This window comes from Entelurus aequoreus, linkage group LG23, assembly GCF_033978785.1.
Source record: "Entelurus aequoreus isolate RoL-2023_Sb linkage group LG23, RoL_Eaeq_v1.1, whole genome shotgun sequence".
Taxonomy (NCBI): Eukaryota; Metazoa; Chordata; class Actinopteri; order Syngnathiformes; family Syngnathidae; genus Entelurus; species Entelurus aequoreus.
In genome coordinates, this window is record NC_084753.1 from 5,875,123 (window position 1) to 5,902,542 (window position 27,420).

A 27,420-nucleotide genomic window follows, 5' to 3' on the forward strand; every position below is an offset into this window, starting at 1 on the left:
AGGAAGCAGGCAGGACCAGCAGGATGACGACCGCCATTGACGGGGTCGAGAGGTTTGACAGCGCCGGCAAAGGGCGAGGTCTCCGCGTAACGAGAGCCTTTAAAGTCGGAGAGCTGCTCTTCTCCAGCCCGGCCTACACCTACGTGCTGTCCGCCAGAGAGAAAGGAGGATACTGTGAGTTCTGCTTCAACAGGTACTAAAAAGTTGTATGTTGTGACGTCACAGGACGTCGGTTGTGAATTAAAATTCAGTAATGGCCGCAATACGTGTTTTTGCCCAAAATTAAGCATTTTATTTTATTTTTTATTTATTTTATTTTTATTGACATCTAGCGTCAGACATTCCTATCCATTAAATCATATTTACATACATCATATATCTGTTGTCTGCCCTAAATGTAAATAAAAAAAAGTTGTTTATATCCCAACGATGCCACCCCCCCCAAAAGAAAGAAACAGCAAGAAAACAAAATAAATCAAATAAAGAAAAAAGAAATAATAATAATAAACTAATAATAATCAGAAATAAAATAAAATAATAAAAAACAGATAGTAAATAATGTTTAAAAAATAAATATATATACATATATATATATATATATATATATATATATATATATATATATATATATATATATATATGTATATATGTATATATGTATATATATATATATATACATATATACACATATATATATATATATATATATATATATATATATATATATATATATATATATATATATATATATATACACAGTATATATATTTATATATATATATATATACACAGTATATATATACATATATATACACTACCGTGCAAAAGTTTGGGGTCACCCAAACAATTTTTTGTTATAGCCTTCATTTCTAAGAACAAGAATAGACTGTTGAGTTTCAGATGAAAGTTCTCTTTTTCTGGCCATTTTGAGCGTTTAATTGACCCCACAAATGTGATGCTCCAGAAACTCAATCTGCTCAAAGGAAGGTCAGTTTTGTAGCTTCTGTAACGAGCTAAACTATATACATATATAGACACATATACATATATATATATATATATATATATATATATATATATATATGTATATATACATACAGTATATATATATACAGTATATATATACATATATACATATAGACACATATATATACATATATAGACACATATACATATATATATATATATATACAGTATATATATATATATATATATATATAGACACATATACAGTATATACATATATTTATACATATAGACACATATATATACACATATATACATATATTTATATATATACATATACATATATACATACATATATATACATATACACATATATATACACATATATATGTATATACATATATATACACACATATACATATAAATATATATACATATATATATACATATACATATAAATATATACACTACCGTTCAAAAGTTTGGGGTCACATTGAAATGTCCTTATTTTTGAAGGAAAAGCACTGTACTTTTCAATGAAGATAACTTTAAACTAGTCTTAACTTGAAAGAAATACACTCTATACATTGCTAATGTGGTAAATGACTATTCCAGCTGCAAATGTCTGCTTTTTGGTGCAATATCTACATAGGTGTATAGAGGCCCATTTCCAGCAACTATCACTCCAGTGTTCTAATGGTACAATGTGTTTGCTCATTGGCTCAGAAGGCTAATTGATGATTAGAAAACCCTTGTGCAATCATGTTCACACATCTGAAAACAGTTTAGCTCGTTACAGAAGCTACAAAACTGACCTTCCTTTGAGCAGATTGAGTTTCTGGAGCATCACATTTGTGGGGTCAATTAAACGCTCAAAATGGCCAGAAAAAGAGAACTTTCATCTGAAACTCGACAGTCTATTCTTGTTCTTAGAAATGAAGGCTATTCCACAAAATTGTTTGGGTGACCCAAAACTTTTGAACGGTAGTGTGTGTATATATATATATATATATATATATATATATATATATATATATATATATATATATATATATATATATATATATATATATATGACATGACATATAGGGAGTAATTTTTCTTTTTTTTAGACAGAAATTAAAATCATGCTTATGAGGCGTGACATATTTGACCCAGTTTTCCCAGTATGAAGTGAATTTCTTAAATTTATAATGAATAAAAGCAGTTATCTTTTACATTTTATATATGTCCGTTGTGGCTTGTGCAGACCTTTGAGATACTTGTGATTTAGGGCTATATAAGTAAACATTGATTGGATTGATTGATTGAATGATTGATTTCCATCCATTGCTTCAAAGTTGGGCTCTCCTGGGATACCCATTTCCTAGTAATGGTCTTTTTACAGGCCACTAGTAGGATATTCATGAAGTGTTTATCTTTTTTCAGCCAATCCTGAGGTACATGTCCGAAAAACAGAGTCTTACTTTCAAGGGGTATTTGACATTTGAAGATATCCTGTAGAGCTTGGTGTATCTCTTTCCAATAATCCGTTATGGCAGAGCAGTCCCAGAAAACATGATAGTGGTTTGCATTTAAGTTCCCACAATTTCTCCAACATGAGCTAATATTTGCAAAAAATAACAAAGTTTACCAGTTCGAACGTTAAGTATCTTGTCTTTGCAGTCTATTTAATTGAATATAGGTTGAAAAGGATTTGCAAATCATTGCATTCTGTTTTACACAACATGCCAACTTCACTGGTTTTGGGTTTTGTACATCGGCAGCCTAATTAGATGCTTTTGTAACCAGTTTTCAAATAGTTCTATTATAATTTATATGCCAAAAAATATATCGTCATCGCAGGAAGCTGCAATATATATCGCAAATACAGATTTTAGGCCAGGTCGCCCAGCCCTCTTCGGTATTAATTCGGGAGTATGCTGAACCGCACTGCATCATACCAACAACTAATTATTGTGTTGAAGCGATGACAGGTGACGTAAACATGGAAGTAAAGGAGCACTCGGATACAGAAAGAGCGCTGGCAGCCAATCAGTGTCCGGGAATTACTCAGGAGTTAATATCAGCTCATGTTGTCCACGTTCTAACGTGGTGGGATTAGCACTCCGGAGCATGTCACTTTGGTGCAGCGGGGACACTTTTGGACTTCTTGACTGTTTCAGGCGGGTTGGTCAGACAGCTGGCCCTGCAAAAGGTCAACTCTATTAATACCTCAGATTTTAAAGTCGTCCATTGCTATCAGTTACGAGCACTGACGGGGGCGGGGTCTCCAGCAACTGCTTCTTCTTGTCTCAGACTAATGGAGCCACCAGATATTATGAGATGCCAACAATAATAATAATGTAGCATTATGTGCTGTGTGCCCCCATGTACAGTAGAACAAACACCATGTGATGCCATTTACAGGAAGGAGAACCTGGCAAGATGTGGGAAGTGCAAGAAGGCTTACTACTGCAATGTCAAATGTCAGGTATGATTTATGTGTGACACTAACTGTAGTTATATTATTTCAATTACATACACTACATGTACTTTATCAATTATTTACAATTTCATAGCATAGGCTCTATATCTATTTTATGTATGTTTTATGTGTTATACTCTACCTACTAGAGATGTCCGATAATGGCTTTTTTGCCCATATCCGATATTCCGATATTGTTCAACTCTTAATTACCGATACCGATATATACAGTCGTGGAATGAACACATTATTATGCCTAATTTTGTTGTGATGCCCCGCTGGATGCATTAAACAATGTAACAAGGTTTTCCAAAATAAATCAACTCAAGTTATGGAAAAAAGTGCCAACATGGCACTGCCATATTTATTATTGAAGTCACAAAGTGCATTATTTTTTTTAACATGCCTCAAAACAGCAGCTTGGAATTTGGGACATGCTCTCCCTGAGAGAGCATGAGGAGGCTGAGGTGGGTGGGGTTTGGGGGGGGGGGGGTGTATATTGTAGCGTCCCGGAAGAGTTAGTGCTGCAAGTGGTTCTGGGTATTTGTTCTGTTGTGTTACGGTGAGGATGTTCTCCCAAAATGTGTTTGTCATTCTTGTTTGGTGTGGGTTCACAGTGTGGCGCATATTTGTAACAGTGTTAAACTTGTTTATACGGCCACCCTCAGTGTGACCTGTATGGCGCGCAAAGGCAGTGCCTTTAAGGTTTATTGGCGCTCTGTACTTCTCCCTACGTCCGTGTACACAGCGGCGTTTTAAAAAGTCATACATTTTAATTTTTGAAACCGATACCGATAATTTCCGATATTACATTTTAAAGCATTTTTTGGCCGATAATATCGGACTGCCGATATTATCGGCCGACATCTCTACTACCTTCACATTGTTTTTTACCCATTTTTTCCATAGGATCCGCATCTTAATTTTTTTAAACTTTTGGTATCCATATCTCTATCATGCATCGTTCTTGTATTTATTATATTACACACCCCTACTTTGAGCTATTTTTAAAAATTAAATTTTGCTTTAATTTATTTACTGATAATTTATATATGCCCCAACATTTAATACATGACATGCAACTTGTTGTTTAACATTTTTTTCCCCTTTTTAATTTTCATATCTACTGCGCGACCATACCTCTTGTGATTAATCACGACAAATTACCGCATCAATCATGTGCGCACTTTACTTAATCATGCAGTTTATTTTGCCTGTACAAGTCTTATTACCTTAACCGCTATACGGTCAGTGATCAGATCAGTACAAAAATGTCAAATTTCACTCCAAAATACAGCCTGTATGAACTTGAGATACAACTGTCACCAAGTTTTGTGCAAATAAATTACTTGCACTCAAGTAAAACGTTTAAAAACATTCTTGGGTGACATTCTGACAATAAAATGACATTTCAATCATGCACGTGAATAATCACCTTAATTAATTATTAGAGATGCCGATAAATGCTTTAAAATGTAATATCGGAAATTATCGGTATCGGTTTCAACCTCCCGATTTTCCCGGGAGACTCCCAAGTTTCAGTGCCCCTCCCGAAAATCTCCCGGGGCAACCATTCTCCTGATTTCCACCCGGGCAACATTAATGGGGGCGTGTCTTAAAGGCACTGCCTTTAGCGTCCTCTACTTCCTGTCGTCACGTCCGCTTTTCCTCCATACAAACAGCGTGCCGGCCCAGTCACATATTATATGCGGCTTTTACACACACACTAGTGAATGCAAGGCATACTTGGTCAACAGCCATACAGGTCACACTGAGGGTAGCCGTATAAACAACTTTAACACTGTTACAAATATGCGCCACACTGTGAACCCACACCAAACAAGAATGACAGACACATTCCGGGAGAACATCCGCACCGTAACACAACTTAAACACAACAGAACAAATACCCAGAACCCCTTGCAGCACTAACACTTCCGGGACACTACAATATACACCCCCCCGCCCCCCATCTCCTGAATTCGGAGGTGTCAAGGTTGGCAAGTATGCTCTAGTATACTCTGGACTGAAGCTGTGTGCCTTCATTGTTTTTGTAGCTGTTGTTTTGAGGCATGTTTAAAAAAAATAATGCACTTTGTGAAAGTCAAAGTATAGTATTTCCCATAGTTGTAGTGGGTATCAGGATGATCTCAGGGAGAGCATGTCCCAAATTCCAAGCTGCTGTTTTGAGGCATGTTAAAAAAAATAATGCACTTTGTGACTTCAGTAATAAATATGGCAGTGCCATGTTGGCACTTTTTTCCATAACTGGAGTTGAAGTTGTTCTCTTATTTTGGAAAACCTTGTTTTTGATTGATTGATTGAAACGTGTATTAGTAGATTGCACAGTACAGTACATATTCCGTACAATTGATCACTAAATGGTAACACTCCAATAAGTTTTTCAACTCGTTTAAGTCGGGGTCCACGTTAATCAATTCATGGTAAAGTTACATTGTTTAATGCACACAGCAGGGCATCACAACAAAATTAGGCATAATAATGTGTTCATTCCACGACTGTATACACTACCGTTCAAAAGTTTGGGGTCACATTGAAATGTCCTTATTTTTGAAGGAAAAGCACTGTACTTTTCAATGAAGATAACTTTAAACTAGTCTTAACTTTAAAGAAATACACTCTATACATTGCTAATGTGGTAAATGACTATTCTAGCTGCAAATGTCTGCTTTTTGGTGCAATATCTACATAGGTGTATAGAGGCCCATTTCCAGCAACTATCACTCCAGTGTTCTAATGGTACAATGTGTTTGCTCATTGGCTCAGAAGGCTAATTGATGATTAGAAAACCCTTGTGCAATCATGTTCACACATCTGAAAACAGTTTAGCTCGTTACAGAAGCTACAAAACTGACCTTCCTTTGAGCAGATTGAGTTTCTGGAGCATCACATTTGTGGGGTCAATTAAACGCTCAAAATGGCCAGAAAAAGAGAACTTTCATCTGAAACTCCACAGTCTATTCTTGTTCTTAGAAATGAAGGCTATTCCACAAAATTGTTTGGGTGACCCCAAACTTTTGAACGGTAGTGTATATCGGAATCGGTTGATATCGGATATCGGCAAAAAAGCCATTATCGGACATCTCTATTAATTATGATTAATCTAAATTCCAAAATGTGATTAATATGATATAAAAAAGTAATCATTTGACAGCCCTAACTTTTTTTTTTTTTTTTAACAAGCACTTATTTCACACAACCTTATTTTGTTTTATGTACATTGCATTTCTAATGTTTCCATCTACCCTGTATTTCATGATACATGCATTGTATCAGTTTTTTATATTATCTTAATTTTTTATAACGAATGCCAACTACACTATGCACCGTTTTCAAAGGAATTCACCATTTTTTATTTGAATTACATGTGCAGGATCTATTTTTTTTCTACTTTATTCATCTTTGTATTTATTTTTACACTCCAGCTTATTTCTGTTGTTTTCACAAATATAACATTGCATAGTAATATACACAATATAATAAGCCTGCTTGAACAATCTAGCTATTGACACAATTATGTAAATGATAAGGAGTGAAGTGAAGGAGTTTATGTCATCATTTGATGAGCTAAAGCAGTCAACATATGAGGTCAGGCTGCACACTACAGTGAATAAAAAGGTGAGAGTTGTGTAAGATTAACACGTTGTGCGGTCGCATTCCACCACGCTGCAAATTGCTACAGCTGGTAGCCTATTGTGAGCCATACATGCCAACTGGTAGCTTTTAGCGGACCACACCACAAATCATCTTTAAACTGAAACTGTGCTTTTTGCGGTAGTGTTGTGTGTCATATTAGCGTTTGTGTTACTGCAGAAGGGGGACTGGGCCATGCACAAGCTGGAGTGCTCTGCCATGGTTGCTTTCAGGGAGAAATGGTGCCCGTCAGAGACGTCCCGACTTGTGGCTCGAATTCTCGCCAGGAAGGTTGTGAGCCCGCTTTAAGATTCCGGCGCTGTCAGTAACACACTCATCAGACTCATCGCGTCTGGCCTCCCTACAGAAAACACAGAAGGAACGATGTTCGTCGGAGAAGATTTTGCCGATAGAAGAAATGCAGTCACGTGAGTGGATATGCTATATAATAGTGTTGGATATTTTCAAGCCAAAATATGTTTTTTTGTAGTTATGTTATCTGCAAAGTGCATTTTGAGAAAACGCTAACAGATCGTAAAAGTGCTCATTAATACCTTTAATTTGAGATATGAGTTAATGGCTATGTTTACACTGCAGATCAATTCCGATTTTCTTTAGGTCCGATCTTTTCTTGTCAATGTGAACAGCACAATTCCGATATTTTTTCAAATCCAACTCAGACCTCTTTCTTATGTCGTTATAACTCAAGATACATATCTGATGCAACTGCAGTATTCGGGCGGAAATCGGTGTACACCCGGGACAAGTCCCCACCTCATTGCAGGGCCAACACAGATAGACAGACAACATTCTCTTATTATTATAATCAAATGACAGCAGTCATTTCCATGAGGTTATTTTCTAATATAAGTGTTTAGGCACTTACAATGACAATAACAAAAAATATTGTTTTTCATGAACTGTGTACTTGTATTGTTTGTCTGGGTGGAGGTCCTGCTTTGGGAAATAATTTGTACCCTTTCAGACATTGCATTTAGTTCCCATTAAAACATTCACATGTTGCACAATGAGATGTAAGCAGGGGATCATGTGTACATTCCTGCAACTTCCTGTTTGTAAAAATACATTTTTATTAGTATTTATTTAATATACTAACAGCATTTCATGATTAATATTTATAAATGAAGATTCCTAATAAATGACACTAGAAAAAGCACACATTTGATTGGTAAATCATAGTGTAACGACCTGGAATGACACTTTATGTGTGGTGTTGGAGTTGTCCGACTTTTTGTGTGTCTGTAAACGCATCACTGGCTAAGTGCCATATGTGCATGTGTTGGCGCAAGTGAGAAAGAGCGAGCGGCTGCTGTTGATTTAACAAAGTTGCTTTTGGTCTGGTTTGTACTGCAGAAAATGACCACTTTTGCTAGATATCATTTCTTTACTAATGTTTTGGTGATGTGTTTATGGCCGACAATAAAGAGTTTTGCTCAGTAAAGTGATGGATGGAATTCATGTCCTCAAAGCGTCTCGACAGACGTTACGATATTTGCACAATGATGACGAAAACTGTTTTCTCTGTCGTGTCCGTGTGTAGAAAATTGTTATGCGCTTATTTTTTTATTAGATTTTGTGCGTGGCATAGATTTGCCGTGCGCAGAGGACGCTTGAGCAGTGCGCAATTGCACAGGCGCACACCTTAGAGGGAACATTGGCCCGAGGCATGGGTAACTTACACATCTGTGAAGGCACCATTAATGCTGAAAGGTACATACAGCTTTTGGAGCAACATATGTTGCCATCTAAGCAACGTTATCATGGATGGCTGAAGACACTTGACACGCAGCTACTGCCATCTTGTGTAGGTAATAAAAACGACATCAGGAGGTTGCCTACAGCCACCGCTCTAAATTTAGTGATTTTGTATCTGGTTTTAATTAAAGCCGACGGCAGTAAGTCGCTTATGTTTACATGTTGTGCAACAAGTGTGTTTTTCCTTGCCTCTGTCGCCAAAATGCATGCTCATGTGGATGCAACAACCCCAATAATAAACACATGAATACCTTTCCGAAAACTGAGCATAATATGCGCATCGTATTATTGTACCTGTGTTGTTTGCAATAGCAGCCATCTTGTTTGTGGGACTGTGATGAATGTAGGTCATTGGACATTGGTGATGATATGTTCCCGCCTCGACCCCCAGAAGAGAGCCCGTCTATTAATACCTGGGAAGAGGCCAGACACACTAAAACTTGACCCCGCTGTTCCTGTTCCTGTTAATAGACGTAGAGGACGTAGACAACGAGAAAAGAGAGGAGAACCAGGCAGACGTGGCCAGGCTGCATCAGTTTTACTCCAAAAATCTGGACTTTCCCGACGCCAAAGAGCTGCTCTCGCTCTTCTCCCAGGTAACACGCTGACAGCATGCGGGTAAGAAAAGTGTTACAGTGTTTCCCATAAACTGCCACGATACCTGTGGCGGTGGGGGCGTGGCTATGGGCGTGGTCACCATGACATCATCGAGTAATTTGCATAATTTACTACAATGATATGATTTTCTCTAAAAAGGCTCAAAAAATGTATACTTACTAATTAATAATAACAGTTTTGTTTTAAACGTCCATCCATCCATCCATTTTACAATATAATTACAACACTTTATGTACATATTTATATACAGATTTGAACAATAAGTTATTCACTGAAATATATTTATTAATATCGTCTTACAAAAAATATATCTTCTAAAAGCTAAAATGTCTCAAAGCTCTGCCCCTTTAATTAGTGCATACTAAATAATTTAAAGGCCTACTGAAATGAATTTTTTTTATTTAAACGGGGATAGCAGATCTATTCTATGTGTCATACTTGATCATTTCGCGATATTGCCATATTTTTGCTGAAAGGATTTAGTATAGAACAACGACGATAAAGATTGCAACTTTTGGTATCTGATAAAAAAAAGGCTTGCACCTACCGGAAGTAGCGTGACGTAGTCAGTTGAACATATACGCAAAGTTCCCTATTGTTTACAATGATGGCCGCATGAAGTGAGAGAGATTCGGACCGAGAAAGCGACAATTTCCCCATTAATTTGAGCGAGGATGAAAGATTTGTGGATGAGTAAAGTGCAAGTGAAGGACTAGTGGGGAGTTGAAGCTATTCAGATAGGGAAGATGCTGTGAGAGCCGGGGGTGACCTGATATTCAGCTGGGAATGACTACAACAGTAAATAAACACAAGACATATATATACTCTATTAGCCACAACACAACCAGGCTTATATTTAATATGCCACAAATTAATCCTGCATAAAAACACCTGCGTGTTTGTTATGCTAGCTCCTAGCTCCTCTGCTAGCTCCTAGCTCCATAGAACACGCCAATACAATTCAAACACCTGATCAACACACACAATCACTCAGCCCAAAAGACAGTTTACCTAACCCAAGGTTCATAAAGCTTATATATTTTTAAAAAGTTACGTACGTGACGCGCACATACGGTCAAGTTATCGAATGTTTAGCAGCCAAGGCTGCATACTCACGGTACCTGATATTCAGCTGGGAATGACTACAACAGTAAATAAACACAAGACATATATATACTCTATTAGCCACAACACAACCAGGCTTATATTTAATATGCCACAAATTAATCCTGCATAATAACACCTGCGTGTTTGTTATGCTAGCTCCTAGCTCCTCTGCTAGCTCCTAGCTCCATAGAACACGCCAATACAATTCAAACACCTGATCAACACACACAATCACTCAGCCCAAAAGACCGTTCACCTAACCCAAGGTTCATAAAGCTTATATATTTTTAAAAAGTTACGTACGTGACGCGCACTTACGGTACGGTACGTGTTATGCTAGCTCCTAGCTCCTCTGCTAGCTCCTAGCTCCATAGAACACGCCAATACAATTCAAACACATGATCAACACACACAATCACTCAGCCCAAAAGACCGTTCACCTAACCCAAGGTTCATAAAGCTTATATATTTTAAAAAAGTTACGTACATACGCAAAAAAAAGCCAAAGCTGCATACTCACAGTAGCACGTCTGCGTCTTTGTCATCCAAATCAAAGTAATCCTGGTAAGAGTCTGTGTTGTCCCAGTTCTCTACAGGCGTCTGTGTATCCAAATCAAAAGTCCTCCTGGTTAGAGTCTCTGTTATCCGAGTTCTTCCATCTTGACTGCATCTTTCGGGAATGTAAACAAAGAAGCGCCGGCTGTGTACTGTTGTGGCTGACTACGTTCGAAAAATACGTCCATTTCGCACCGACAACTTTCTTCTTTGCTTGCTTGGCTTCCTTCTCCATAATGCAATGAACATGATTGAAACAGATTCACGAACACAGATGTCCAGAATACTGTGGAATTATGAAATGAAAAGAGAGCTTTTTCGTATCGGCTTCAATGTGGAAGGCATACCCGTGTTCGCCGGGCTACGTCACGCGCATACGTCATCCGCAGAGGCGTTTCGAACCGGAAGTTTAGCGGCAAATTTAAAATGTCACTTTATAAGTTAACCCGGCCGTATTGGCATGTGTTATAATGTTAAGATTTCATCATTGATATATAAACTATCAGACTGCGTGGTCGGTAGTAGTGGGTTTCAGTAGGCCTTTAACTTTAGCCTACTACTACAACCATATTATTTACCAGCAACATAAAGTGAAACAGAGGCAGTGTGGGAAACACTGTGTTACGTTATATGTTAATCGTGTGCTTCCATCAACAGGTGTCCTGTAATGGCTTCACCATAGAAGATGATGAACTGTTCCATATGGGCACCGCAGTCTACCCGGAGTAAGAAGCTTTTTTTTCTAAAAAGTATAGTCATGACGGATGACGGTGCACGCGCTCTCAAAACACTCATTTGGAGGCCGGGGCTGCTTGCCGTGGTTTGAAAGGCAAGGCATTAGCAGCTGCTCGCTCCACTTCATGTCCACTTTGTCAGCGGATGACAAGCACATTATGTGTGAGCAGGAAACACCTTACGCCAGCAGGGGGCCTTTTATTAATAAAGTACCGCAGTATGAATTAACTAGAAAATTCCTGCTAAAAATGTTGACGGGCCTGCTATCTGTGCCCTGGAACTGTGGCTGGGGGTCGCTGGAAGCCGGCGTATTTTTAAGATGGTGCCGAGTGACAGAATCCATGAGTTTTAGGTATAACCGTACAAGATGAGCCACAGCGCTAGCCTAAAACATTAGCATCCTAACATTAAAATTAGAGATATCCGATATTCCGATATTATCGATATTATCGATACCGATATATACAGTTGTGGAATGAACACATTATTATGCCCCGCTGGATGCATTAAACAATGTAACAAGGTTATCCAAAATAAATCAACTCAAGTTATGGAAAAAAAATGCCAACATGGCACTGCCATATTTATTATTGAAGTCACAAAGTGCATTATTTTTTTTAACATGCCTCAAAACAGCAGCTTGGAATTTTGGACATGCTCTCCCTGAGAGAGCATGAGGAGGTTGAGGTGGGCGGGGTGGGGTTAGCAGGGAGTGTATATTGTAGCATCCCGGAAGAGTTAGTGCTGCAAGGGGTTCTGGGTATTTGTTCTGTTGTGTTACGGTGCGGATGTTCTCCCGAAATGTGTTTGTCATTCTTGTTTGGTGTGGGTTCACAGTGTGGCGCATATTTGTAACAGTGTTAAAGTTGTTTATACGGACACCCTCAGTGTGACCTGTATGGCTGTTGACCAAGTATGCATGGCATTCACTTGTGTGTGTGAAAAGCCGTAGATATTATGTGACTGGGCCGGCACGCAAAGGCAGTGCCTTTAAGGTTTATTGGCGCTCTGTACTTCTCCATACGTCCGTGTACACAGCGGCCTTTTAAAAAGTCATACATTTTACTTTTTGAAACCGATACCGATAATTTTGAAACTGATACAGATAATTTCCAATATTACATTTTAAAGCATTTATCGGCCGATAATATCGGACTGCCGATATTATCGGACATCTCTAATTAAAATGCTAAACACTTATGGTTGGCATGCTAACCATAGACATCTTCTAAGGGTACGCAGCATGGAGCGCTACCGCCTACTGGAGCTGACGAGACGCGGGGCCGCCATCTTGGAGTGGTGATCCGCTCCACTCAGTGCAATTCATTTGGCAGGAGCAATGAACTGTCAGCGCATTTAATTCATCTCACCTCACTGAATACCACTGATTTTCACGCGCCTTTTTGTCATACGTGTAGCTATGATAAAGGACACCTGTTTTATTATTCATAGTTTGCTTAACAGTAATAGAATATTCTTATATGCTATAAGTGACCAGACGTCCGAGATCAAAACTGGGAATATAATCCCAGAGAAGGGGAAAAAAACGGTCAGCTATTTTTAAATTGAAGAAACAATATGATTAGGTTATATATACATGCGTATATCCTACATAAACATGAATACATTAGATATCTATATATCTTAGGGACCTGTAGACTGTAGTTTATCATAGTCACATAATATCTACGGCTTTATGCAACAGCCATACAGGTCACACTGAGGGTGGCCGTATAAACAACTTTAACACTGTTACAAATATGCGCCACACTGTGAACCCACACCAAACAAGAATGACAAACACATTTCGGGAGAACATCCGCACCGTTCACACAACATAAACACAACAGAACAAATACCCAGAACCCCTTGCAGCACTAACTCTTCCGGGACGCAACAATATACACACCCCGCTACCACCAAACCCTGTGTGCCTTCATTGTTTTTGTAGCTGTTGTTTTGAGACATGTTTTAAAAAAATAATGCACTTTGTGAAAGTCAAAGTATAGTATTTCCTATAGTTGTAGTGGGTATCAGGATTATCTCAGGGAGAGCATGTCCCAAATTCCAAGCTGCTGTTTTGAGGCATGTTAAAAAAAATAATGCACTTTGTGACTTCAATAATAAATATGGCAGTGCCATGTTGGCACTTTTTTCCATAACTGGAGTTGAAGTTGTTCTCTTATTTTGGAAAACCTTGTTTTTGATTGAAACTTGTATTAGTAGATTGCACAGTACAGTACATATTCCGTACAATTGACCACTAAATGGTAACACCCCAAAAAGTTTTTCAACTCGTTTAAGTCGGGGTCCACGTTAATCAATTCATGGTAAAGTTACATTGTTTAATGCATACAGCGGGGCATCACAACTAAATTAGGCATAATAATGTGTTCATTCCACGACTGTATATATCGGTATCGGTTGATATTGGTATCGGTAATTAAGAGTTGGACAATATCGGGATATCGGCAAAAAAGTCGGACATCTCTAGTAAAAACTTAAAAAAATCAGGTATATCATATTTAGGTGTAATTGAACTTTCCTCCACTAGGTAAAGCAACTACAATCATCATTGTGCTGCACTCACCCATGCATGCATGTAAATGTCTGGTGGGATACATGGTGGTCATCTGCCCACCAGGCAGACGATGGTGTCACGTTGCAGTGTTGGATGTCATTGTGCAGCCGTACCTAACAAAGTGTCTGATTTTTTTTCTTGTGTGTGTCCGCAGCCTGGCGCTAATAAACCACAGCTGTCTCCCCAGTGTCATCGTCACTTATAACGGGACGCGGGCGGAGGTCCGAGCGGTGAAAGACATGAAGCCCGGAGATGAAGTGAGGAAAAGTGGCAGCTTCCTTAGAGGGGGTCGGCTCATCTTTCTACATATTCAACATGTCTGCCACTAATTGCATTTGGAGAAGACATACAGTATAGAGTACAGTACACGGCGCTGTAGTTTTTAGATGAATTTAGTTTGAAACTACTTCTTAGTTATCAATCAAAGTCAAAGTTTATTCATCAATCACAAGTGTCTCTAAGGGCTGCACAAGCCACAATGACTTCCTCGGCTCAGATCCCACGTTATGTTATTTTAAATATAAGTATTATTTAACCTCTAAAGGCCTTAGTGGCCACATGCGTGGACAGCTCCTTTTAGCTCTTATATCCAAAATTGTGTACACTACTGAATTGGGGTCTTATGGCCCTTATGTGGACACTTATACTGCCATCTGGTGGTGTCAGAAGAGTATAACATACAATGGAATTTGTAAAAAAAAGTGTAAAAATAAAAATTTGCATGTCACTACACCTGCGGTACACATTTGTGTACATATGGACTAAGTACATCATATTAAAAGATGATTTTTAGTTTTTATTCTAATTAGTGTCCAATAAGCCCAAATAGCAAAGAGAAATAAAAAAAAAGCATGTAAACAAACAGCTTGGGCCTTAAGAGGTTAACCCAGGGCCACCCCTTCTTATATGCAGTTCATACGCTGTGTGTCGGGCCCACAGATCCATTTTGTGTGAAGAAACGCATGTACAATGTCAGTTAAAGAATGACAAAGAGTTTCATTTGAAATTTTACCGCAAATGTGTTCCTAACCGCTTCCTGCTCCGTCAATGATAAAATTATAATGGCAAATTGAAAGACGGTACTGAATACCAATCCCAGTAAATGTATCTTTTATTGATGTTAAAATTGTTCAATACCGTATTTTTCGGACTATAAGTCGCACTTTTTTCACTTATATTCAGGAGCGACTTATGTGTGAAATGATGAACACATTAGCGTAAAATATCAAATAATATTATTTATCTTATTCACGTAAGAGACTAGACGTATAAGATTTCATGGGATTTAGCGATTAGGAGTGACAGATTGTTTGGTAAACGTATAGCATGTTCTATATGTTATAGTTATTTGAATGACTCTTACCATAATATGTTACGTTAACATACCAGTTGGTTATTTATGCCTCATATAACGTACACTTATTCAGCCTGTTGTTCACTATTCTTTATTGATTTTAAATTGCCTTTCAAATGTCTATTCTTGCTGTTGGATTTTATCAAATACATTTCCCCAAAAAATGCGACTTATACTCCAGTGCGACTTATATATGTTTTTTTCCTTCTTTATTATGCATTTTCGGCCGGAGCGACTTATACTCCGAAAAATACGGTAATCTTTTGTTGTGCAAAATAATGTATTCCAGTGAATGTGTTTTAGTCTAAAAATTGCATCAAATTAAATTGAAGTTAGATTTTTTTAAAATCTAAAAATCGTTATGAATAAACTGTTGCTTCAATGATATGACCATTATTTAAATGATATATAATTCTATATGTATTGATTAGAGCAGGGGTCACCAACGCGGTGCCCGCGGGCACCAGGTGGCCCGTAAGGACCAGATGAGTAGCCCGCTGGCCTGTTCTAAAAATAGCTCAAATAGCAGCACTTACCAGTGAGCTGCCTCTATTTTTTAAATTGTATTTATTTACTAGCAAGCTGGTCTCGCTTTGCCCGACATTTTTAATTCTAAGAGAGACAAAACTCAAATAGAATTTGAAAATCCAAGAAAATATTTTAAAGACTTAGTCTTCACTTGTTTAAATAAATTCATTAATTTTTTTACTTTGCTTCTTATAACTTTCAGAAAGACAATTTTAGAGAAAAAATCCAACCTTAAAAATGATTTTAGCATTTTTAAACACATATACCTTTTTACCTTTTAAATTCCTTCCTCTTCTTTCCTGACAATTTAAATCAATGTTCAAGTAAATGTATTTTTTTTATTGTAAAGAATAATACATACATTTTAATTTAATTCTTCATTTTAGCTTCTGTTTTTTCGACGAAGAATATTTGTGAAATATTTCTTCAAACTTATTATGATTAAAATTCAAAAAAATTATTCTGGCAAATCTAGAAAATCTGTACAATCAAATTTAAATCTTATTTCAAAGTCTTTTGAATTTCTTTTAAAATTTTTGTTCTGGAAAATCTAGAAGAAATAATGATTTGTCTTTGTTAGAAATATAGCTTGGTCCAATTTGTTATATATTCTAACAAAGTGCAGATTGGATTTTAACCTATTTAAAACATGTCATCAAAATTCTAAAATTAATCTTAATCAGGAAAAATTACTAATGATGTTCCATAAATTCTTTTTTAAATTTTTTCAAAAAGTTTTGAATTAGATAGTTTTTCTCTTCTTTTTTTCGGTTGAATTTTGAATTTTAGAGAGTCGAAATTGAAGATAAACTATGTTTCAAAATTGAATTGTCATTTTTTTTCGTGTTTTCTCCTCTTTTAAACCGTTCAATTAAGTGTAAATATCATTAATTATTAATAATAACATAGAGTTAAAGGTAAATTGAGCAAATTGGCTATTTCTGGCAATTTATTTAAGTGTGTATCAAACTGGTAGCCCTTCCCTTCGCATTAATCAGTACCCAAGAAGTAGCTCTTGGTTTCAAAAAGGTTGGTGACCCCTAGACTATATAAAACTAAATGACTTAAAAATTAAAAATAAATCATAATAATTGCAGTATCAACTCCTTTTACTTGTTTAACTATATGTTTACTATAATTTGTTAACATCAAATAAAACGTTTTTTTTTTTTACAGAAATTTAAATGTAAATTATCTTTATTGTAATAAAAGGTAACTATTTCGGATAATTGCTTTGGTCATTTACCTTAAATGTTGAATAGGTTTAATAAAATGTGTTTCACATTTGTTGAATCTTTATACTATGCAATAAAAAATACAGATAAAAACATTTTTCTTCTAAGAAACTTATTTATTGTAATGTTGGTTATATTCTTTTTACACTTGCGTTAAAATTAGGAACGTGTTTGCGATGCTGCAAAATGATGTACTTGAATAATTTATGCAGATAAATGACATTATTGTATTTCAAACATGCATACAGTTACAATATGGTACACCACATATTTGCAGTTTCCCCGAAAAGGAGTAGGAAGAAGTTAATTATTTAATTGTTATTTAAGCCCACCCCTTTTCCCTTACGTCAATTTTAACACGTTTTTTTTTACTTCCTGCGCTCAATCTGCAACACAAACATTAAATTACCAGTGAAGTTCTCATGGATAAAAAATTGTTCATAAGTTATGGTTCAGATTATTAAAATTGACTCGTTTTTCGATAAGGTTCAAGATGGATTCTCCTTAAACTGGATCATATTATCAGAATAGAATGTAAAAAACGCTCTTCAAACAAACAAGTTTGATGATTGATTGCTTAAAACAAACAAGGGCTAATTTATTTGATGATTGACTGCTTCTTCCCACTCCTTTTCAGACATGTTGTAATGAGATACTGTGATGTACCACATCACACCGCAACTGTCTTCATGTTCCAAATAAGCCAACACCACAACCACCGTGATTCAAAAAGCTACTTAAAAATAGCTCGTACAAGTTCTCAATGTGTTATGGTGGCCACAGTTTGACCCTGGAACCGATTATTTCTATTCCTAGGACTTCCGATGAGCAACATAGTTGTGGGCGGGTGAGCCCGGAGGTTCCGTCAGTGGTTATTTCCGGACTTAAACTTGAAACGAGTGTTTATCAGTGCCTGGCAGACATTTATAAATATGTCCATGAATTGAATGTGAGTGTGTGCTAGAGCAGTGTTTTTCAACCACTGTGCCGCGGCACACAGATTTAGTCTGGTGTGCCGTGGGAGATGATGTCATTTCACCTAATTGGGTTAAAAATATTTTTTGCAAACCAGTAATTATAATCCGCAAATGTGCCGTTGTTGAGTGTCGGTGCTGTCTAGAGCTCGGCAGAGTAACCGTGTAATACTCTTCCATATCAGTAGGTGGCAGCAGGTAGCTAAATGCTTTGTAGATGTCGGGAACATGGTTAGTCGTGATCACAATATGCAGACGACAGCGGGAGGCAGCGTGCAGGTAAAAAGATGTCTAATGCTTAAACCAAAAATAAACAAAAGGCATTGAAGCTTACACTGCAAAAACTGCAATCTAAGTAAGATGAAATATCTCAAATAAGGCTGATATTTGCTTATTTTCTGTCTGATAAGATAATTCTTCTCACTAAGCAGATTTTATGTTAGAGTGTTTTACTTGTTTTAAGGGTTTTGGTCCTAAATGATCTCAGTAAGATATTACACAAGTTATGAGCTATATTGAGTAAAACATGCTTGAAACTAGAATATCAACTGTTGCAAAGCTGTGTCATCAACACTCACAAGTATAAAACTACTTTTTTAAAGTCATCATTTCTTACTTCAAGCATGAAAAAAAAAAATCATAATGCCGAGCGCATATCATTATGTCAAGATAATGGCACTAGCATTTACTTCATTTAAGAATATTTTTCAACATATTGAGCAAAAAGGTCTCTTTTTTTCTATCAAGAAAAGTGCACTTGTTATTAGTGAGAATATACTTATTTTAAGGTATTTTTGGGTTCATTGAGGTTAGCTAATTTGACTTGTTTTAGAAAGTCTTGACAAGCCAAATTTTATTGTTCTATTGGCAGATAATTTTGCTTAGTTCAAGTAAAATACCCCTCATTTTTGTATTTTGAACACTGACTTTTTGTAGTGTAGGGATGGCTATGCAAAACAAAACTAAAACCGAACTGGCTGCAAAGTAAACAAAAACAGAATGCTGGAGGACAGCAAAGACTTACAGCGTGTGGAGCAGCAGACGGCGTCCACAAAGTACATCCGTACATGACATGACAATCAACACCAAAATAGGAGCGCAAGACAAGAAATAAAACACTACACACAGGAAACCACAAAAAGCCTCAAAATAAGTCACGGCGTGACAGTGCACCTACTTTGAGACAAGAGCTATAGTGATGCATGCTTGGTTATGGTTTGAATTCATATCCAACAATTGCGAGAACGACTTTTTACTGTCAATATCGGCTGCTGAGTTTAATTTTTTAACGTTTTCTGCTGGTGGTGTGCCTCGGGATTTTTTTAAATGGGAAAAAATGTGCCTCAGCTCAGAAAAGGTTGAAAAACACTGTGCTAGAGGAGCAAACATGGCCGACAAAAAGTGTGTTTGTTTCCACGTGTAGGTCCTGATCAGCTATATAGACCTTCTGTACCCGACTGACGACCGCAACAAGAGGCTGAGGGAGTCCTACTACTTCACCTGCGACTGTCAGGAGTGTAAGAGCAGGTCTAAAGTGAGTCCTGCAGCACGGTGTCACAAAGCGCACCTGTTGCAAACCTCTCATTACCTGCAGGACAAGGTGAAGCTGAAGGTGCGCAAGCAGATGGAGGCCGAGGCTGTCAGCGCCACGGTGCGCTACGCCAGGAAGACCATTCGGGAGTTCCGGGCCCTCAAAGACGTGAAAAATATCCTTTGACCAGAATAAAACGGCGGATTACCTTCCGTCCAGGGCCGACGCTCATTCCGCCTGTCGCCCCTTGACTCAGTGGCACCCCCTAGCGAGCTGCTGGAGATGTGCGAGCAGAGCCTGGAAGAGATGGGGGCCGTGTTGGACGACTCCAACGTCTACATGCTGCACATGATGTACCAGGCCATGGGCGTGTGCATCTACATGTCGGACACAGAGGGCGCCGTCAGATACGGCGAGAAGCTCCTCAAACCCTTCAGGTAACACAGCAGACGTAACATTAGGTACACCCATTTTTACGTGAAAAAGAAGCTACGCTTGCGGTTTTAATGCATGCAGTACTGTGCTTACCTTACACAATCATTGTGTCCAATGAAAATGTATTTTTCCTTTGCGGAAATATACCCCAAAAAATATCCTCATTAGGAAAAATATTAAATACTCCATCAAATTAATTTTAAAAACATTTAGATGGCAGAAAAATCCTAAGAAATGTGTATATATTAGGGGTGTAACGGTACACAAAAATGTCGGTTCGGTACGTACCTCGGTTTAGAGGTCACGGTTCGGTTCATTTTCGGTACAGTAAGAAAACAACAAAATATACATTTGTTGGTTATTTATTTACCAAATTTATAAACAATGGCTTTATCCTTTCAACATTGGGAACACTATAATAATTCTGCCCACGTTAATCAACATTAAACTGCCTCAAGTTGTTGCTCAGATTAAATAAAATGACAAAACTTTTCTTCTACATATAAAAAGTGCAACATTAAACAGTTTCAAGTCAACTCATCATGCTTAATTTATTACAGCATTTGGGAAGCCTGGAGTTGATTTATTATGTAAATGTTATATTTTTATCAACATGTGATAGCAGGGACCCTGCCATTCAAAACTAGGCTGCTGCATTACTAATGATTAGGGATGTCCGATAATGGCTTTTTGCCGATATCCGATATTCCGATATTGTCCAACTCTTTAATTACCGATACCGATATCAACCGATACATACAGTCGTGGAATTAACACATTATTATGTCTAATTTGGACAACCAGGTATGGTGAAGATAAGGTACTTTAAAAAAAAAAAAAAAAAAAAAAATAAGATAAATAAATTAAAAACATTTTCTTGAATAAAAAAGAAAGTAAAACAATATAAAAACAGTTACATAGAAACTAGTAATTAATGAAAATGAGTAACATTAACTGTTAAAGGTTAGTACTATTAGTGGAGCAGCAGCACGCACAATCATGTGTGCTTACGGACTGTATCCCTTGCAGACTGTATTGATATACATTGATATATAATGTAGGAACCAGAATATTAATAACAGAAAGAAACAACCCTTTTGTGTTAATGAGGAGGGAGGTTTTTTGGGTTGGTGCATTAATTGTAAGTGTATCTTGTGTTTTTAATGTTGATTTAATTAAAAACAAAACAAAAAAACCCGATACCGATAATAAAAAAACCGATACCGATAATTTCCGATATTACATTTTAACGCATTTATCGGCCGATATTATCGGACATCCCTACTAATGATTCATGTAACTATAGCTGAAAAAAATAGTACAATAGCAATAGGAGAGACTATTCATCCCTGAACACCATGGAGTTCATGTAGGCTTAATGATGCACTTACATTATTATATCAACTATCAGAGACAGAAACTCTTCATTTAACATAATGTCCTTTTTTGCTGCTTCAACACAGCTCAATCAACACAGAAAAAGGTCAAGTGAAATAACAGACAGACAGGGCTTTGCTGTCCGTAACACACACACACACATTCCGTCATTAATCCACCTTATAAATACATATAGCAGAAAGAAAAGGTGTTTTTTCCCCCCACACGGATAGCTATTTCAGGGACTGGAGAGCAGGAAATAACCAGACACCGTCTTAATTTTAAACATTTTTGAAAGACAATTATTCCCCTTGGGATAACATTCATGATTACCGTATTTTTCGGACTATAAGTCGCAGTTTTTTTCATAGTTTGGCCGGGGGTGCGACTTATACTCAGGAGCGACTTATGTGTGAAATGATTAACACATTAGCGTAAAATATCAACTAATATTATTGATATCATTCACGTAAGAGACTAGACGTATAAGATTTCATGGGATTTAGCGATTAGGAGTGACAGATTGTTTGGTAAACGTATAGCATGTTCTATATGTTATAGTTATTTGAATGACTCTTACCATAATATGTTACGTTAACATACCAGTTGGTTATTTATGCCTCATATAACGTACACTTATTCAGCCTGTTTTCACTATTCTTTATTTATTTTAAATTGCCTTTCAAATGTCTATTCTTGCTGTTGGCTTTTATCAAATACATTTCCCCCAAAAATGCGATTTATACTCCAGTGCGACTTTCTTTTTTTTTTTTCCTTCTTTATTATGCATTTTCGGCCGGTGCGATTTATAATCCGAAAAATACGGTATTCCCCTTGGGATAAAATGCACATTTCATCATTAATCAACCTTATAAATACATATAGCAGAAAGAAAAGGTGTTTTTTCCCCCCACACGTATAGCTATTTCAGGGACTAGAGAGCAGGAAATACCCAGACACCGTCTTAATTTTAAACATTTTTGAAAGACAATTATTCCCCTTGGGATAATATTCATGTTTAATCAATTAATTGCTTAAATTATTATTAATAAAATTCAGTGGCGGGCCATGCGTTTTCCCACTTAGGCCTTCAGTGATGTCCCACTTCAATGATTACCTCTCAAAATACCATCATTTATGTCCCCACATGACCATTCCTGGAGAAATACTATACAGGAACACATTTACGCACTACTGGGCATTGAAACACATCAACAGTGTACAAAACGTGTTATCTTTTGGCACATTTAAAAATCAATTAAAACGCATTAGCAATTAAAACAGATCTTAAGTGGTACTGTCAAAATTTAAATGGCAAAAAACATTAAAAGTGAAAAAATAAAATATTTGAACTCACAATTTGTAGCATGTATTCGACGCCGTATAAGCCAGTGGTGCTCCTCGTCGTCGGCTTATCCGAGTGGAGTGGAAAAGGCGGGCCTTTCCCCATTTCATCGCCAGAACAGCTGAGCTGGCTTCAGGAGTTGGCCGACATGGTCTCACAAGATGTAGTCTCTCTTTAAATATCCTTCTTGGAAACGGCCTCGCAAATATATATCAACGTTTTGTCCTCCTTCTCTGCTATCCTGGTATGGCTACGGCGCAACACTTCCTGCTTCCTGCTAAATTGCAACTTGTGGTTGGATACTCACTAATAGCTAGAACTAGCACGCATATATCTAAATTGAATTTTTTTTTTAAAGGGTTTTTAAGCCTTTTTTAAAAGCATCCACAGTCTGTGGGGCCCTCAGGTGGTCAGGGAGAGCGTTCCACAGACTGGGAGCGGCGGATTGTTTTAGTTCCTGTCTTGCGCTCCTATTTTGGTGGCTTTTTCTCTCTTTTTGGTATTTTCCTGTAGCAGTTTCAGGTCTTCCTTTGAGCGATATTTCCCGCATCTACTTTGTTTTTATCCTTCATTGTGGGGACATTGTCGATTGTCATGTCATGTCCGGATGTACATTGTGGACGCCGTCTTTGCTCCACAGTAAGTCTTTGCTGTCCTCCAGCATTCTGTTTTTGTTTACTTTGTAGCCAGTTCAGTTTTAGTCTCGTTCTGCATAGCCTTCCCACAGTGGTTGAAAAACAGTGGTATAGTTAACAAATTGTGCCAGTTTCAAACATTGAAATGTTGAACTATGACAATGTGAGCATGTAGTGTGAATGAAGATAAAGATAAAGCCACCTTTCCATGCAGCCAGCTGTATCCTGCCTACTCTCTGAACGTGTCGTCCGTGTACCTGAAGCTGGCCAGACTCTACATGGACCTGGACAGGCTCTCCATGGGCAGGAGTGCGCTGAAGAAGGTGGAGTAAAAACATTTGTTTTGGGTTATTTGTAAGAGCGTGTCTAAACTGGAACGGTGTGTTGACAGGCAATGGCCATCATGGAGGTGGCCCATGGGAGAGAACACCACTATGTGAAAGTGCTGCGCGAGGACATGACACAACTGGGATGAGCGTCTTTCAATACTTTCTCAGGTTTTCATACTGAAAGAATATAAGCCAATGAAGTATTATTTATGGATGTTTTTAACATAACATACTGTATTTTCCGGACCATAGGGCGCACTGGATTATAAGGCGCACTGCCGATGAATGGTCTATTTTCTATCTTTTTTCGTATGAGGCGCACTGGATTATAGGGCGCATTAAGGGAGTCATAGTATTATTATGTTTTCTAAATGTAAAAGACTTCCTTGTGGTCTACATCAGTGTTTTTCAACACTAGTGTGCCATGAGACACAGTCTGGTGTGCCGTGGGAGATGATCTAATTTCACCTATTTAGGTTAAAAATATTTTTTGCAAAGCAGTAATTATAGTCTGCAAATGATGTGTCGGTGCTGTCTAGAGCTCGGCGGAGTAACCGTGTAATACTCTTCCATATCAGTAGGTGGTAGTCGGTAGCTAATTGCTTTTTAGATGTGGGAAACAGCGGGAAGCAGGGTGCAGGTAAAGAGGTGTCTAGTGCTTAAACCAAAAATAAACAAAAGGTGAATGCCCCTAAGAAAAGGCATTGAAGCTTAGGGAAGGCTATGCAGAACGAAACTAAAACTGAACTGGCTACAAAGTAAACAAAAAAAGAATGCTGGACGACAGCAAAGACTTACAGCGTGTGGAGCAGACGGCGTCCACAAAGTACATCCGTACATGACATGACAATCACCACCAAAATAGGAGCGCAAGACAAGAAGTAAAACACTACACACAGGAAAACACAGAAAAACTCAAAATAAGTCAGGGTGTGATGTGACAGGTCGTGACAGTAGACCTACTTTGAGACAAGAGCTATAGTGATGCATGCTTGGTTATGGTTATGGTTTGAATTCATATCCGACAATTGCGACAACGACTTTTTACTGTCAACTGAGTTTCGTTTTTTAACGATTTCTGCTGGTGGTGTGCCTCCGCATTTTTTCAACGCAAAAAATGTGCCTTGGCTCAAAAAAGGTTGAAAAACACTGGTCTACATAACATGTAATGGTAGTTCTTTGGTCAAAATGTTGCATAGATGATGTTTTACAGATCATCTTCAAGTCGCTTTCTGACAGTCACTTCAGGATGTGCTGTTTTGTGGGCGGTCTTATTTACGTGACTCACCTTCGACAGCGTCTTCTCCCCGCCATCTTTGTTGTAGCGGTGTAGCGTGCAAGGACGGGAGTGGAAGAAGTGTCAAAAGATGGAGCTAACTGTTTTAATGACGTTCAGACTTTACTTCAATCAATAACGGAGCAGCATCTCCTCATCCGGAAACAACAACAACAGGAAATGTGTCCCGTGAAAAAGCGTCCGACCGGAACTCTCTAATAACTAAAGTTCCTTGGGTGAATAATGTAAACTCACTATACCGGTATGTTTTAGCGCTTTCATGGTGAGTTTACTGACAGATATAAGTAAGAACTTTACACTACTTTATATTAGAAATGGCAACAGCGGAGGATGAATGTCACATAACAAGAAGATAGAGAAAAAGAAGAAGCTTATCGACTACAAAGGGGGACGCGCGGAAATTTTCAGGACTTATGCAGATCACAAATACAGATCAGCAGGTACCTAAAGGTAAGAAAAGTTGCTTTTGCATAATATTGCGAAACAAAACGCCAGATAATATGTCTTACCTTATACACACACCATAATAATACTGGTATGTTGAAGCACAGTACAATCCATCAAGCGGTGTGGCTTCATAGCTTACCAAAGTCCTACTAAAACATTTTGATAGATTTTTAAACGCTGTGTGTAATGTTCTATATTTTCAATGGGACATATAAAAAGTTGGTGTCTACTTGAGTCATATTGCAGTCGACACGTATCTCTTATGTTTGACTGCCATCTGCCGGTCACACTTATCATTTCACCATGTACCAAATAAAATTGCTTCGAGATCGGTAAGCACAACCAGAATTATTCCGTACATTAGGCGCACCGAGGTATAAGGCGCACTGTCCAGTTTTGAGGGAAAAAAATGATTTTAAGTGCGCCTTATAGTCCGGAAAATACGGTAAGCGTGTTATTTTGTCTCTCCAGAGAGTTGTGCATTTGATGTTTACTGATGTGGCCCAAAGTTGCTGCTTTCAACTCTTAAGAGCTCTTACAATTTCAGTTACACTTTTTACCCTCAGGTCCCAAATTGGTCCCGCTTAGAAAGGTGCAATAAAAATGTAATAGATATTTGTTTTGTTTTTCACCATCACCCATATTTTGGCAAAAACGTTCATACAAACTATATATATATAACGCTTTTTTCATATTTATTTAATTGTTTGAATTGTTTTTTTAAACACGTATTTGGATATACACATATGTTTGTTTGGAATGGATAAAAAAAAGTATGGATCAAAGAAAAGATTGCATTTTTTTTCTTGAATTTTACTTGTTTAAAGTAATTCCCTAAATAATGTCACTAATATGCTCCGTCTGCCTCGCAGTGACGATTACTTTAGTGTCATCTGATTGTAGGTTTAGTAAGTTATGATCTCCAGGTGATGTATGGCCTCGTTATCCTCTTCCCTGCAAGCAATCAAATGGGTAATAAAATATGTTTATGAAATAATTACATATTTGAAAAAATTAAATATGTAAAATATATTTAAAAAGAAATAAAAATGGGATATTTTTAATGAATAGTGTAGAAAAACATTTTTCTTAAAAAAATATTACATATTTAAAAAATGTGCAAGTAAGTTTTTAAAAAGTAGTTGGTTTTATATGTAATGATTGTATTACAAAATATTTTATTAGTCATAAAAAATCATACATTTTTTTAAAACCAATTTTTTTTATATATTTTGAAAACTTACAGTTTTTAAATATCTCATTATTTTATAAAACAATGTTTTTTAATATGTAATCATTTTATAAAAAATATTTTTCATAAAATAATTATGTATAAATTACTGTAGATGAAGCATTTTTAATAAAATAATTACATATCTAAAAAACTAGCTACTCTTTTAAAATATAGTTGAAAATAAATGAAATGTATTTTTTTATAATAAGAAAATTTGTAGACAAAACATTTTCATTAAAA

General features: G+C 37.0%; 1 protein-coding gene across 1 annotated transcript; it reads left to right on the forward strand.

Moving 5' to 3' along the window:
• On the forward strand, positions 1 to 26,712 carry LOC133640482 (N-lysine methyltransferase SMYD2-A-like). The gene is made up of 12 exons (XM_062033927.1): positions 1 to 193; positions 3,376 to 3,439; positions 7,268 to 7,378; positions 7,455 to 7,515; positions 9,335 to 9,459; positions 11,801 to 11,868; positions 14,614 to 14,716; positions 19,974 to 20,084; positions 20,145 to 20,256; positions 20,344 to 20,518; positions 24,088 to 24,196; positions 24,265 to 26,712. The coding sequence occupies exons 1-12, from the start codon at positions 24 to 26 to the stop codon at positions 24,346 to 24,348; spliced, it is 1,293 nt and encodes a 430-aa protein (XP_061889911.1). The 5' UTR covers positions 1 to 23; the 3' UTR covers positions 24,349 to 26,712.
• The last annotated feature ends 708 nt before the right edge of the window (positions 26,713 to 27,420 follow it).

What these genes read in the sequence shown, in the direction of transcription:
- LOC133640482 (XM_062033927.1), top strand. Translation starts at nt 24, where the DNA reads ATGACGACCGCCATTGACGGGGTCGAGAGGTTTGACAGCGCCGGCAAA. An exon ending in ACATGAAGCCCGGAGATGAA is followed by an intron (nt 14,717 to 19,973) that starts GTGAGGAAAAGT and finishes TTCCACGTGTAG; the next exon opens with GTCCTGATCAGCTATATAGA. An exon ending in AAGCTCCTCAAACCCTTCAG is followed by an intron (nt 20,519 to 24,087) that starts GTAACACAGCAG and finishes CTTTCCATGCAG; the next exon opens with CCAGCTGTATCCTGCCTACT.